Raw genomic sequence first — 16286 nt, 5'->3', positions numbered from 1 at the left:
TAGGCACATTTATATCCATCGTTGTAAATGATGGCCATTGTTTTTAAAGGATAATTATGATTCGTGTAGTAACGACCTTGCTTAATGTAAGAATTGTGTGTGCGTGTACGTGCACACATGCAGTCTCTTTTTTATAAGTAGAAACCAAACTGATCAGTTTGCTTAAGTAGAGTAGGTAAGAAAAAAAAAAATGAACGTTTAGCTAAACGGTGTATTTTACAATTCTGAGTGAAGGTGGCTTCTCATTTAGATTAAATTGTGAATAAATCATTAGGAAAAGCAAGGAATTGTTATTATTTTCAAGGAACTTTCAAATCACCCTCAGGACTGAAGGCCGGAGAAGGGTGTCTCAGACCCTGCTCGGTCTGTAGCGCCCGGCCATCAGTTGCTCACAACGTCTTCATCCCAGTGGAGAGACTCGACCTGCCGGTTTAGCAACCAACCCAGGAGCTGGATTTTACCACACTAACCACGTCTTCTTTCTCTGTATCATATTTGAACGTTTTCGGTCCTGAAAAGAAGTAAATGTACCCTGGAAGAGGGAAAGTTGAAATGGTCGTTACTGGAGTTAGCTTGTGGATCTCTAAGTGGGAAGGGTTATGATGTAACCGCGCCTGTCGTGACACGGTACCAGTGAGGGGTTGGGGCTGGTCAGCCGACAGTGAGCTTGTCCTCTGCAGGGCTGCGGCAAGCTCTAGACCCTGCCACCTCTAACTTCTCAGATCACTCTCCATCCTTTCCTATGTTCCAGACAGCGTTAGGGCTTCACTATGGTCTTGTGAAGGTGCCCGCACCACGCTTTGTGACTCTGCCACACTGGGCTCAATTTCACAGAAATCTGCCTGCCTCTGCCTCCCTGGGTGCTGGAGTTCAAGGCGTGTACCATCATACGCTGCCCAATTACTTAATTTTTAAAAAAGGACTTATTTTATTTATTATACACACAATGTTCTGCCTGCATATATGCCTGCACACCAGAAGAGGGCATCAGATCTCATTATAGATGGTTGTGAGCCACCATGTGGTTGCTGGGAATTGAACTCAGGACCTTCGGAAGAGTAAACAGTGCTCTAAACCTCTGAGCCATCTCTCCAGCCCCAATTATTTAATTTTTAATAAAAGATTTTTAAATAACTTCTCTTTCTAGTAGGTAATCTGGCTATTTAAATTTATGATATGACTTGGACCAAAAGTGACTCCATCAAGACCCATTTTGTTGTTGTTGTCGTCGAGTTAAAGCAGAGCCCAGATTTTCTGTAATCTCCCAGGAAGAGTTTTCAGTGGAGACACTCACCATTTAATTCCACAGCGGCATCTATTTGGCCACTCACTCCTGAAAATTCTTCCTCAGTGTTTTTCGGGTAGTCTTTTTCCATTTTCTTTTTTCTTTCATCATAGCTGGAAAACATTATTTTGTAAATAAGCGGCTGATGATCATTGACGACATTAAGGTGGTTAGGAATGTTATAAACCAAGGTTAACTTTGAACATATTTGAGTTCTCTGTCTCTCTTGGATGAATGTGTGAATAATCAGTACATTAGAACAAAAAAAAAAATCTGTAATAACTGAGTCTTTGAGTCTTTAAAAAATGGCGTTTGCTGACTTGGTTCCTTGACAATTTCAAACGTGCACACTTTGTATTCTGGGGACAGGAACCCTGCATCTTCTCCCATCCATTCCATCTTTTCATGTTGCCCCACCCTGCAGAACTCCTGGCTCCTGATGGATCCTGGAGGATGGATGGACAACCCTTGTCTAAAGAGCCCACTAGGCTCTAAGGGATAGTTCCCGCACTTGAGCCTCTTATCTTTCAAATCATGTCACCTGAATTCCACTGCTCTTTCCTGGAAAGATGTGATGGAGCAGATAGTAGGATCCTAGCTCTGACATCAGCTAATGTCTTCCTGTGACCCAAGTTATGCTTGTAAAAGCTTGTGACTGTGAGTCAGCCATACTGTGTGGACTCAGGCCAGGTGGTGACAGCTCTTGGTCTTCAGAGACTCCGCTTAGAGAACGGGAAAGTCCATTCCTCATGAGCATAGAGCCCCAGGCTGGGGCATTCCTATGTGCACACCTCACCAGTAGGTCAGATAAGTTTTTCCTGGGTTACTGGGTAGTTTCCCATGGCAGATTGTGCCCACCATCTCCTGAAATGTGCCTACGCCTACATGGGCCAGAGGGAAACAGCTGCCGAGATCTGAGCAGGAACCAAGCCTTCACAGAGAAGTGATCAGGCTGAAAGGGCTGCAGGCTGTGCTGTCCTCAGGAATGCTGTGGGCAGGAGGAGAGGTGAGCTCTCCCAACACCAGCAGGTTGACTAGGGCGTATTACTAGTCTACAGAGACCTTTTATGTAGACACAGGACCAGGGTTCTGCATCACTGACACAGTTATCTGCTTTTCTTTTCACCAACTAAGGACATCACCAACAAATTACCAGCTTACCACCTCTGTCCCTCATCACTATCGCTAGGGAAGGCAGGAAGGACATAGCTGGGAAGAAAAAAGAGTTCTTACTAATGACCTTCCTGGTGCTGACGAAGGATGCTCTTCCTTTTATGGTACGGGGCTGATGTTATCCCATCTGATGGGAGAGACAGAGTGAAGAAAACCTGGGAAACTATACTGCATGATTCCTGCCACATGATAATTCATCAAAATGACTATTGTCTGAATTTGAACATTTCAGAAACATTTTTCTTGCTAATCTACTACATGTTATAATCTGCTAAAATTGCTGCTGTATTTTTCTCATCACTAAAGTCTTGTCTATGAAGGCTGGGTACCAAATTACAAATCGTCCTCTGCAAGTATGATTCTTTTGTTCATGAACATTTGCCTTGTCTAATTTAATGAGGATTAAAGGATATAGCCACGAATTGTCAGTGACTTGGTGACACCATAGTACAGAGACATCTGATGTAGATTTTCAGATGGGCCCTTCCTCTCCACATTCGTGATTGAAGACTCATGTTGGCAAAACCCCTGAGCTTTCATCTAACTTAATGTAATACTTAAAGTGTGGGTTTGTCAAGGCTCCCGGTGCCTTGGCTTAGTTCTTCTGAGAGAGGGTTGTCACGGAGCCTAGGCTGGCCCTGAACTGCCTATGTAGCTGAACTTCTGCTGACTACAGTTTCTAGTGTGTGTGAGGTGGCATCTGTGGCTTGGTTCACCTCCATCAGTGATAGTGATGCAGCCATCTCATTTGCACATATTTGTTGAGGTCTATCCAGTCAGGTCCTTTTGTCGCACTGTACCTGGACGGTGTGCCTTCCTAGAGATAGGACTCTAAAACAGAAGTCATTTGTCAGATATGGGACCTGATCTTTTGATTTTCTGGGCTTCCTCATACTTTCTTGCTAGTGTTCTTTGAAGCAAAAAACTTTTTTTTTTTTTAACTCAATGAAGCTCAGAACCCAGTGTCAAATCCAAAGTAATTGAGCTTATATTTTTCTCTAAAAGTTTTTCTCATTTTAGCATTTATATGTGAGGTAATTAACCACTTTTGGCTTAAAATTTTCATGCTATGAAAAGTCCAGACCCATGTTTTTCTGGGTGGCTCTTTTCTCATTCTAATAGAATTTATTGAGAAAGCTATTGCTCCCCCTCCCTCCCCGCACCCCGAATGCCCACTGCAGCTCGTGAGACATAGGGGTCAAACTCTAGGCCTCACATTTCATCCCATTGATGTATACACCTGTCCTTACGATGGCCACACTTCTTTGCCTGCTGTTTCTTTGTTGTGAGTTTTGAGGTCAGGAAGAATGGACTGGACTGTATATATAAATGCTCCTCATTCTTTCTTCTTTCCCAAAGGTTTAGCTATTCAAAGGCCTATGAATTTCCATGTAAAACTTCAGGTCAGCCTGCCACTTTCTACATAGCAGCAGGGACACTCTGGTATTGCGCTTACACTGCAGATCAATTGAGAAGTCCTGGTGTCTTCAAGCTATGAGGGCTTGCAGCCCACAGACAGGTCGCGTAGTTCCAATTAGAGCTTGCGTGTACTTTTTTCAATAGTTCAGTTTTTAGATAACATGCTCTTCACCTTTTAAAGTTCATTTTTAAATATTTTTTAAATTAAAAAATTTAAAAATATTTTAAAAATATTTCTTTGATACTAAATTTCATGGTTCATTTTATTTTCTTTTCATCCTTGCAAATTTGTTGAATGCATTTGTTAGTTTTAATAGTTTTGCTTTGAATCTTAATTATGTTTTCTATTAAAGGATTTTATCACACACAAAAAGAAAGAGTTTGACTTCCTCCTCTGGAGACTTTCCTTTCATTTGTTCTTGCTTAAATTGCCCTGGCTGGCACCTCCTGTAAACACTTAACAGGCCTGGGAAGGGTGGGGATTTCTGTGTTGTTTCTGATCTTAGTGGCGACAGCATTAGTCATCACCGCCCAGTCTGCGGGCAGCTGTGGGTTTGGCACAGATCCCCTTGTTCTAGCCCAGGAAGTTTCTATTCTATTCTATTCTTTTCTTTTACTGTCATATTTTCTTTTTTTATGATAAAATGGTGCCAGGCTTCACCAATCCCCCTTTCTGTCTTGAGGAAGGCAATCTCGTGGTTTTTCTTTTCTTTCTTTCTTGTTTGTTTTGTTTTTCAAGACAGGGTTTCTCTGTGCATCCTTGGCTTTGCTAGACTCCCTTTGTAGACCAGGCTGGCCTTGAACTCACAGTCATCCGCCTGCCTCTGCCTCCCAAGTGCTGAGATTAAAGACATGTGCCACCACGCCCGGCCCCATGTTTTTTCTTAATCTACCAGCATAAAACATGCCTCTATCTGATTTCTGGATATTAGCATAATCTTACATCCCCATAAAATTCCTTCTTCACTTTTGTGTATAATTATTTTTAAATGCTTCCTGAGCACTTTTGGATTAGCAGTTACAAATAAATGTTGACTTGAAGTTTTATCTCCTGGTGACACATGGCCTGGCTCCATTTTGGAGTCAAGGACTTACTCATGCAGTAAACTAAGTGGTGGTCTCTTCCATGTGTTGGACAAGTCTGTGAAAATTTGGTATTAATTCTTCTTTAAACTTTTTGGTAGAAATCACTGGTGACCTAACTCTTCCAGAGAAATTCGAATGTTATGAAATTATTTGTTCAGTATTATTTCTGTTTGAAATATCTAGGGTAAATCTTGTTTTATAAGAATTTATAAAATTGTTCTTTTAAAATATTTTTTTATTTTTTATTTAAACACATGTGTGCCTATGGAACTTAGGAGAAGGCATCAGATGCCCTGCAGCTGGACTTATAGGAGCTTGTGGGCTGCGCATGTGGGTTTCCAGGTGTGGGGTGACAGGGACAAGAAGTACTATTAAGGAGCATTGGGTCTCCACAAAGACTGTCTGTTGTTTTCATAAGGCTAAAGAAGCATCACCAAAACCACAGGCACTAACAATGCCTCCAAATCTACATAATATACTCAGATTGCTGTGACGACAACTGCCAAGCCTGGTTAGTGATTGCTTAATATGTGAAGACAGGCTGAGGAAAAGTATAGGTGGCAAGAAATTGCCAAACAGGGCAATAGATACAAATTATCAATAATTAGAGCCTAGGGTGGTGGCACACGCCTTTAATCCCAGCACTTGAGAGGCAGAGGCAGGCGGGTCTTTGTGAGTTTGAGGCCAGCCTGGTCTACAAATCAAGTCCAGGACAGACAAGGCTACACAGAGAAACCCTGTCTCGAAAAAAACTCCATCAATCAACCAACCAACCAAACAAAAACAAAAAAAAAAAATACCAATAATTCAAAACTGTGGATAGATTTTGTTATAGTTGCTTTCAACTAAATGCTTTAAAAAAATTTAAATAAGGTACTAGCTGGGCATAGTGGCACATGCTTCTAACCCTATCACTCAGGAGGCTGAGGCAGGAGCATTGCTGAGTGTTTGAGGCTATTGTGACACACATAGAGAGACATTGTTTAAAAAAAAAAATAACCACCTCCTATAAACAAAGAAAGCAAACAATAAGCGAACTACTGTGTTCACTTGTCAGAAAATAAAGCAACAAAAAGATTGAAATGAATAAGTATAAAAAAATGTATGCTGTGCATGAACAGAAAAAGTGCCAAAGGAACAGCTCTAAGGGCAGAACAACAAAAGCCATCTGCCCCAAACAGGGACGAATCACGATGCTGAAAGACTCATACCATCCGCTGGATGTATTTGCCTGTAATCACAGCATAGCCTCCACAGTAAAAAGCAAAGGTTGATAGAACTATGAGAAAACAGAGCATGGAATTTAACATATCTCTGTTGAGAAGGGAGGAAAAAAAAATCAGAGGACAGAACATCTGAAAAAGAGCTGTTTACACCCATCTTCAGTTACAAAATGTTGTCTGTGATGGTCCCTTTGAGGTGCTGCGGGTTGAAGGCCAGGCCTCATCTGCTAGGCCAGTTTCCTCCCACTGAGCTACATCCCAGCTGAAAATGTCCTTTCTCACAAGGCATCGTTTGCTGTGCTTGCGCCACTAGGCAAGGCAGAACCAACGTCCAGTGATTGAGATGATGCAACGTATTCTCTTAGGTAAGACCTGACAAACTTCTCTTTATATTAGGAAATACACTTGAATAACTATCACAATGAAATTTTCTTAAAAAAAAAAAAAAATTTTTATACAGTATTCTGCCCACGTGTGTGCCTGCCCACCACAAGAAGGCACCAGAACTCATCACAGGTGGTTGCTGGGACTTGAACTCGGGACCTTCGGAAGAACAGCTGGTGCTCTTAAACCTTTGAGCCATCTCTACAGCCCTGAAATTTTCTTAACAAGTGGAGTGTGTTTCCCTGTGACAATCTATGAGACATGGTGGTATCCACTGGGACCTAGTCCCTCCCAGCAACTGAACTCCATAGAAAGCCAGCTGTCGGCAGGTTCAATAGTACACTGGAGGCCAAAATTTAAAATGAAGCAAAATTGTATATAACTTTTTAGCTAGACTAACAGTCTACAGTATGGTAATCTTTAGCTATTACAAAGGAAGTAGGGGCTGAAGAAAGATGGCTTAGTGGTTAAGAGCTCTGGCTTCCCATCCAGAGGACCTGGGTTCTATTCCCAGTACCCACAGAGAGGCTCACAGCCACCAGTAAGTAACTCCAGTCCCAGGGATCCAACGCCCTCCTCTGGCCTTCACAGGCACTGCATGCACGTGGTACACAAACAAGCAAGCAAAACAACCGTACACATAAAATACAACTAAATAAAAGAGAAAAAGAAGGAAGTAGCTGGGCATGGCAGCAAACACCTGCAGTTTCCGTTCTTTCAAGACAGCTCAGCTCAGCAGGCGAAGGCATCGCCCCAAGCCTCATAACTCGAGTTCGATATCCAGGACCCATGAGCTGACTCCTGCATTGTCCTCTGATCTCGGCATGCAGGCCGCCCCTCCAATAATTAAATAGATGTAAAATAAAAATAAATTAAAAAAATGTCCCTGGTAGACATCATGTAATTGGGTCTTCTAATCTGATAATCTGCCATACTTGGATTTAATATTGACGAAGTTAGCCTTTTGCTTGCTGTTTCATTTTTTGTTTTTGTTTTTTTTAAAACATATGTTATACTTTTTCCCCTCTATTCCTCCTTACTTGATTTTTAAAATTAGTAAAACATTTCTAAAGCAACATTTTATTTTTAAAACATTTTCTTAGCTTGTGTCATTAGTGGTTACTCATGGGCTTACCATGTGCATCTTTTTTTTTTTTTTTAGTCATTGAGAGTTTTTGTTTGTTTTGTTTTTATTTGAGACAGAGTCTCATTTAGGCCAGGCTGGCGTCATAGTCCCTATGCAGCTGTGGCTGGCCTTGAACTCTTGTCCTCTTGCCTCCACTTCTCTAGTGTGAGGATCACAGGCACGCTGTGTACTATGCTTAACTCCATGCATGTCTTCACCTTAAAAATTCAGCTTCCAGGCCTGAGACCATGGCTCACTTGGTGACAGGCTTGCCTTGCTCACCTAGGCATCCAAGGCCAGTCCACAGCATCCCTACAGAAAGCTGGTCATGGCGGCACACACTTATTATCCCAGTGCTAGGAAGGGAGAGACAGAACGGATCCCCTGCGGTTCTGCTTAGCAAGTCCCAGGCCAGGAAGGCAAGAAAAAGGTAGACCGTGTCAGAACAGCACTACTTAGGGCTGTCCTCTGGCCTCCACATGCACACACACCCGTGGACCTTAATTCAGTTGAGACTGAGATATGCCTCTCAGAAGCTCCCCTGGATTCCCGTTCTTTCTGTGTTCCTTTGATATATATTACAAGCTGTAAATCATTTTGTAGCTATAATTTTATATGGTTGCATGTGTTGTAATGATGCTGGGGGACAAGAACACAAGGACTATCTGCTTTTTTTTTTTTCCCCTGCCACACCAGCCGTCTTGTTTGACACTGTCTGCAAATGTGTGTTATCCTTTAGTGTCATTTCCGTAGCTCAAAACACCTTTTCTTCCACACCTGCAGTGGTGAATGTGTGTGTGTGTGTGTGTGTGTGTGTGTGTGTGTGTGTGTGTGTCGTAGTCCACAATATGATTATGTGCATGTATGTATATGTTAATTAAACTGATTCTCAAATAAGCTAAGAGAAGACGGAAGAGGAAGGACATTTATATTACTCTGTTATTACATAATTACATTTTCTGGTGCCATGTGAATGAGTGTATGTGTGTGAGTGTGTGTGTGCACATGTGGGTGTGTGAGTGTGTGTTGTATAGGATTACTTGCCCTCAGCATAAATAGCTTCATTATTTCTTGTAAGACAAGGCAGTGAGCCACAAATTCTCTCAGATTTGGTTTATTTGAGAATATTCTGTTTCTATCTATGTATCCATTGACCTCATATTTGTTTTAAAGAGGCTCTCTCTATGTATCTCTGGCTGGCATGGAACCTACTGTGTAAAGCAGGCTGACCTCAGACTCACAGACATCCCCTGCCCATTCCTCTCAAGGCTGGGACTAACAGAATGCACCGCCTTGCCTAGCCTCTCTTTGTGCTTAAACATTGCTTTGCTACATGTAACATTTTTGGTTGGGAATTACTTCTTTGAACACTTTGAATAGGCTTTCTGTGGCTTTGTGGCTTCTCGCCTTTGAATTTTAGTCATGTCACATTGCTGACAGAGTGATATTTCTATGTCACATGACATGGTGAGTTAACTGTTTATTTGAGGTATTTATTAATGCCCCCTTTTCTACAGAGTTGACATGGGGCTCTGCGGAAAGCCACAGGTCCTCCCGATGTGTTCTACCCTGCCTGTCTTGGACCTCTCCTCTCCTGTGGCTGAGTGACTCATTGGCGGTGACTTCCCCAGCACTCACCACCGCTTCTTACTGCCTGCCTTACTTCAGTTGCTTTCTCTGCCTGGAAGCCACCTGCCTCACCCACTCCTGCCTGGGAAACTCCCCCGCAGCTTCACACGGAAGCAGTCGTCAGTTCGCCTGGGGACTCTTTCCTGATACCTTTGCTAGATTGCCTGTTTCCTCTTTGATCTGGCTCCCTGGAAGCCACGCCTTCTCCACTGAGCGCCCTCTTACACCTGAACTTGTTAGTCAGTTATCTATAGAGTTACTATGGGCTGTTGGATGATTTGTGGGTACACATCAGGTGACAGGCATCTTTTTCTTTTTCAGTTTGGTGACTCTGTGAAGTTAAGTACAGTTTCTGCCTCTACTTTGCAAATAGAGAAACAGAGCAATTGTCTGACCATCGCCTGACCTATTACTTTCTGCAGAGACCCATGTCATCTATAGAAAAGGGGCATTAGTAAATATCTTAAACACTAGGGCTATCTTATTCCTGCTCATGTCTCTTTTTTGTCTTGTGTTTGCTACACTGGGGACTAAGGACCTTAACCTTGCTATAAGGATGCTGGCGGTTGAACTCAAGGGTTCAGACTTGATAAGGGAACACATTACTTCTGAGATATGTCCGCAGTCCTGCCGCGCTCACTCTTAGCTGGGAATGCTGTGCCTTCTTTTGAGCATCAAGATTTCAGTAGAGAGCCTGTGGGGTACTCATACCCAAAAACTAGGTTTATTGAAGTGATTTAACAATGAGCTTTGTCTTATTTTAAGACAAGTGACTTTAATTTCGCTTTAGTAATCTTACTTTTGCTATTTATTATTTGTTTCTCTATAGTAATTAACCATAAAAATCCTTAAATAAAAGCATCTTCCAGTCTCACAGCCATCCAGGAAGGAGAATGTGGCAGTGCCAACTCAGCCCACTTTATACACAGGCTGTGTCCTCATGACCAGGGCCAAAGGAAAGGAGAGGGGCCTGTGGATATGCAAATCACTCCACAGCAATTCAAAACCCTTGATCATAAGAAATGATGATGCAGACGGTGGCACTCCCACCCCATGAAAACCCTTTGGTACCATCATCCTGTTGCCATTGGTAGATAAAAGAGAGCACTGAAGGGGGCAGGGCAATTAGCCATTGATAATGGAAGGAAAAGAAGCTTTGTAAGAACTCATAAAGACCCTCCCCCCCCCCCCCGCGCTGGTGGGATGGCTCAGTGGATACATGCACCTACAGTCAGGCCTCACAGCAGGAGGTGAACTCTAGGACTCCCAAGGTGGAATGAGAGAAGCAAGCCTGGCAAGTCATCCTCTGACCTCCACGGGGTGCCCTGGTATGTGTGCCCCCCAATAACACAAGTAAATAAATGAACAAACGAATACACAAACAAAGATTCTTCCTTAACAGACAGTCACAGAGAGCCACCTTGAAAGACATGATGCTGACTTAGAGATCACTAAATCAGAGACGCTTCCTTCCTTAACCTCCAGTCCAGAGAGAATCTGAGACTTCTGCCCTCACCAGACTGCCATCCCGCTATACTAGTGGGTGGGGGACAGATTAGAGGGAAGAGAGACTGTGAGAGTGCAGGCAAGCCCTCCAGTGAGATCACACAACACTGAGAAACAGGCCGAACAATCCTCATGTGCACTTCTTCCCCCGGCCCCATGCTCATCCAAGGCATCTGTCCATCTGGTTTACTGAAACTCCCCCATGGGAGTCAGGTTGCTCAGCTGTCAGCCTGTCAGCCGCATTGGCACAGCATGTGTCTGCTGGTCTTAGAGAAAGTCTGAGGAGAGAACTATAGCCTGAAGATGCTGCTATGTCCTCTGATGAATTTCAGGAGTATGTTTTAGACAGAAAGTGTTGGGAGAAAAGAGCTGGCACAGTGGTTTATGCTGGACTTGCAGCCACGGTTCTCTCAGAAAGCTCTCCTCAGTGCTCTGAGCAATGTTACAGGGCTCTCTGGGGCCAGGGAGGCTCAGTAGGGCCAACATTTGTTTGGCATTTCATAAAATAATAGTAATCAAAACATCCTCTCCCTCCCTCCCCCATATATATATATATATTTCCTTTGAATGTGTTACTTTCTTTTGTCCAGATTGAAAATGAAAATATTAGTCAGGTGGGAGAAGATAGGAATTTTTTTGTCAATTTCTTTTGCAAATGGTTACTTAAGAGAGATGACACAAAGCAATGGCAGGAGTAGAGGTGCATACCTTTCATGCCAGCCCTTGGGAGGCAGAGGCAGGCAGATCTCTGAGTTTGAAGACAGCCTGTTCTACAGAGCGAGTTCGAGAACATCTAGGGTTACACAGAGAAACCTTGTCTCAACACACACACACACACACACACACACACACACACACACACACACACACACAGAGAGAGAGAGAGAGAGGGGGGAATAAAGTTAAATGAAAGCTTTCTCAACAAAGTTGGGTGCTCTGCTCCCTCGCTTTCCTCCAGGGCCCCACCATGGACACAAGGTGTTTGCCACAGCCACCTGCTTAAAAACCATTTTTGCTTCTTGTTTGATTTTAAGGAAAATGAACAACAGAAAGGAGAGAATGGAAGTGAGGGTGCAAGCTGAGGTGAGCATTGAGAGTACTTGGCAGAGAGCCTCACATCTCATAACAGTCATCTCAAGACAGAACCTTAGCAGGTAGCTGCCGTGCAGCCCTAAGTGTGCTGCCTGGATGCTGGGCCAGGCTTTATGCAGACTCCTGTCGGACAGCCATGGGGTTATAGACAGCTACCTCCATGTGAGTATTTATGTACTAATATATGTTGAATGACTTCTCCATAAGAATTTCCTTTAAGCAGAACTCTCTCCCCAAAAGGGCCACATTTGTCACCATCTTTATTTTTGCCCCAAATCAGAAGAATTTCTAAGATCTATTTTATGTAATGGTGGAGTCTGTCCAACTCAGGCATTTCTACCGGGTAGTTATGACTCCTGGGACATTATTTTCACTCTTTCAGGTCACTGGGCCCAGTTAATGAATTCACTGAGGTTTAGGATGTTGGTCCTACAGACAAGCAGGTGACCGACTGTATACTTCTGCATCTTAAAGACTTGCCTATGGCCAGAAGTCAGCAGGCCTGCTGTGAAGTTGCCTGTCTTAGGTTTTGCAAAAGATTTTTTTTTCCTTCCCATGAAGTACACGTCAAGAATAAAAGGGTGAAGCCGCACCTGTAGTATTCCTCTCCCACGAAGAAAAGAGTCTTCTGAGGCTTCTTGAGGTACACAGCAGCATCTATTCGCTGCACACGCCTTGGGAACCCGAAGTCGTAAATTGTCCGAGGAGGCCCTTGCATCTGGAATCCCCGTGTAATCCAGTAGTGGGGACCTGGAAACAGAGGTTGGAGTCTAGAGCAGCTCTGTAACACGCACCATACGTACACTTCAGTGCTCTGTAACACGCACCATACGTACACTTCAGTGGCTCTGTAACACACACCATACCTACACTTCAGCGGCTCTGTGACACGCACCATACGTACACTTCAGCGGCTCTGTAACACGCACCCTACGTACACTTCAGCGGCTCTGTAACACGCACCCTACGTACACTTCAGCGGCTCTGTAACACGCACCGTACGTACACTTCAGCGGCTCTGTAACACGCACCATACGTACACTTCAGCGGCTCTGTAACACGCACCTTACGTACACTTCAGCGGCTCTGTAACATGCACCATACGTTTTGCTCAGGAAGTGAGTGTGTTTACTCTATTCTGGACAGTTATGACTGGGGCTAGTTCATGTAGATGGAAGAATCTAGTTACTCAATTTGAATAGCAACAGGCCTCACATTTCCCTGGAGGCAAGCCTACAGTTATACCTTGAGAAAGCAGCAATATTAATATGATTGTGTGTAGAGGAATTTTCATCTAGCAACATGGCGACTCTGACAAGGGATCACAGCCAAAGACCTAGGTCTGTGTGATCCCACTGGAATGATACACCTTTTAATCTCCCTGGCTGGAATACAGACAGGCCCTTAGTACACACCTTCAATCCCATAAACTACAATGAAGGTAAAGTTAGTTGGTAGAAGGGACAACCCATGTTTGAAAATGAAGGGCAGACAAACTGACGAATCAGAGAAAGATTTGACAGAATAAGTCACAAAGAAGATTCTCCCAACTCTCATGAGAACAGAGAGGAAAGAGTTTTTGAATTGTGTTCTGTTTGTGCAGTTCATGTAGCGCAGGCCAGTAGAATACGAAGGAGTGTGCCACGCTGTTCTAAGAGAGAAGCCAGGGGCCTGTTTAAGCTCTCTAGCCCTGGCCATGCAGCACGGTGCCCACTAAACTCAAAGGCTGGTGCTGGGGATGGCTGATAGGCAGGGTCATTCCTTTCCATGGCTACATCAGCACTGAGTGACACCTAGTGCCCAAGCTGAGAAGGAGCAACTAAACCCTGCCCCAAGATCACTGAGGTGACAAAGGTGTGCCACCAAAGTCCTGGCATTTCCTTCCTCGAGGGATCTGTAGGTACCTTTGAAGAAGAAAGCAATGCCCCGCTCAGCCACCTCATAAGCTGCGTCCACGTTAGACATGAGCTGCGGGAAGGAGCTAGTGATGGTGCTGGGCCGAATCCCTGCTGCCAAGTGCACCTGCCTTCTCCAGAAAATCCTATTGGGTGGGGCCAAACAAAACAAAACAAAACAAAACAAAACAATATCAAGTATTGGTTGAGATCTTAAAGTGCACAAACTAAAAAGACACTGTAAGCGACACGGCAGAGAACATCGTGAAACCCCCTGTTCCGTTTGCTAGGTTTTAGAGAGTAACACATCATCATCATCACCACTACTATTTTTATTTTTATTATTTTGAGACAGGGTCTTATGAATTCCAGGCTGACTGTCAACTCACTCAGGATGACTGTTGGTCTCCGGTGTGTGGGTTTCCACCTCTTGTATCCTGGATTCCATGGTGTACTGCTGTCTGATTTTCATTTTTTTAAGCTTACAAAGAGTTTCTTCTTCTTTTTCATTGTATTAGCACCTTTGAGATTTTCTTCCATTTATTTGACAATATTCAAAACATGAATGGTAGAGTAGTGGGATATCCATTGAACACATCCTTTGGTCCCAAAGATCGCTACATACAGATTTCTCCTTCTTATTCCATTCTGATCTTTTAAAAATTAAGATCTCAAAAATAAACTGCAAACTGAACAAATGACTAGGCAAAAAAAAAAAAAAATTAAACTCTACTTGTCATCTGAAGTACTAGAACTCAGCAATGGTTAATAGGGCAGGCAGCCAACATGTTTCTGGAGATCTTCCCAGGTGTTAGGATCTTAATTTTCATGCTGGATCAATTTTGATTTAAACTATTGAAGATGTTGTGAGGACTAAACTGAAGCAGAGTCATCATTCTAATTCAAAATTTGTGCTCGTGGGGACACAAACTTTGATACTGTCTGATGACAGTGTTGGTTGTCATAGTTCAGTCTGGGAAGTGAGAGTAGCCGACGTAGTGGACTTAGCGTGGTGACACTGCTTTAAACAGTCCATGACAAGGTACATGTTCCATGCAGTGATATATTTTATATAGTGCTGTCTACTACGTAAATTATCACTATTTCCCAAAGGAATCTGTTATCTTGAAAACTTTTCATAAACTAGTGGGTATGAAAACATGTTTGATAGACAATAAGACAATAGAACATGGATTAAGTGGCAGATTGGAGCAAAAGATGAATTAAATTTGAACTAAGAATATAAAATGTAACCCCACCCCCCAAGTGAGGCTTGCTGGCAAAGGACAGGGCAGGACGTACAGGAATTATGTATTAAAGCAGATGGATGCCGGCAGTCTGTAACCTAATCTTTGATAAAGAAAGAAAAACAGTAGGACTTGATACGACCAACTAGCTGATATTTATCGCCACTGTTTCTCTTTGTGTGCCTGGTAGCTAATCCTGTGCAGCACAATCAAGATTTAATAGACATTAGTCAGCTAATGTTAGAGGGCTGAGCAGAATGTATTTGATCAAGGAATTTCAGTTTATGAAATTTCCATTTCCCATCACTAGAACGCTAACTAGTTCATTCAATTTGAGACTAACATACTGACAGCCTTCTCCTTGGCCTCTGTCTGTGCCTGTTCTGGTATTTTGAAGGCAGGATCACGGCTTACTAATCTTTTTATCCTGGGGTTTAGCATAGTGCCTGGCACATGTCTAACTTTTGTATGTGTGTGTGTGTGTATGTGTGTGTCGAGGCGGGGTGGGGCAGAATTGAGTTCTGGATCTTGCTGCGTGATAGAACTACCTCCCAGTCTGAATGTTTTCTTAAAAATTTCCTCAAGTATGACTCTTATTTTTGGGAAAATTTTAAGTCAGCTAGGTATATAGGCATATAAAATAACCATGTATATGATAAACGTTTATTGGTGATAAATCACAAAGAATTTTATCTTAATTTTAAGTTTATTTGGCAGAGATATATTTTTTTCTATCTCTCATTAATGAGGAAAACAAATAATGCCCTCCAATGAGCTGCTTGCTGTCTAACACAGAACAACCCAGAGATGCTTTAATTTGATACTTCCATAAGATGGATGGTGACCCTAGAAACATGTTTTTAAAAACCTTTGTTTTTCCATAAACTATTATAAAAGTAGAAAATGTTATACACACAATAATAACACAGAAATTCATAACAACGTCATACCCGGTGCAACCTGTGCATGTTGTGAGTTCAGAACTGAGACTGTGATGAAGTTGCACAGCACAGCACAGCACAGGGGAGCAGTGCCGGCCACACCAGGGACCCGGCACAGGGTGGAGTTTTAGCTGAATTGTTGGCCTCTGCCTGTTCAGAAACATTTCGCTGTTGGCAAGCTTTTGCTTTCTCTACATTCAGTTGCCTGCTCTATGGAGTATTGTGACCTTCCTTGTTCGAAGCCTGCCTAGGCAGATCCATGCCTTTCTCTCTCAGGAGA

General features: G+C 43.0%; 1 protein-coding gene across 1 annotated transcript in view; it reads right to left on the bottom strand.

Moving 5' to 3' along the window:
• Positions 1 to 431: 431 nt before the first annotated feature.
• Positions 432 to 16286, bottom strand: part of Mmp20 (matrix metallopeptidase 20) — a 38260-nt gene continuing 22405 nt past the window's right edge. The window contains exons 7-10 of the mRNA XM_051155755.1: positions 13828 to 13964; positions 12517 to 12673; positions 1295 to 1398; positions 432 to 532 (exon numbers count right to left, since the gene is read on the bottom strand). Of these exons, the coding sequence (XP_051011712.1) occupies positions 432 to 532; positions 1295 to 1398; positions 12517 to 12673; positions 13828 to 13964 (499 nt within the window). The remainder of the gene's footprint in view (positions 533 to 1294; positions 1399 to 12516; positions 12674 to 13827; positions 13965 to 16286) is intronic.

This window comes from Acomys russatus, chromosome 14, assembly GCF_903995435.1.
Source record: "Acomys russatus chromosome 14, mAcoRus1.1, whole genome shotgun sequence".
Lineage (NCBI taxonomy): Eukaryota > Metazoa > Chordata > Mammalia > Rodentia > Muridae > Acomys > Acomys russatus.
This window is presented reverse-complemented; position numbering and strand designations above follow the sequence as displayed.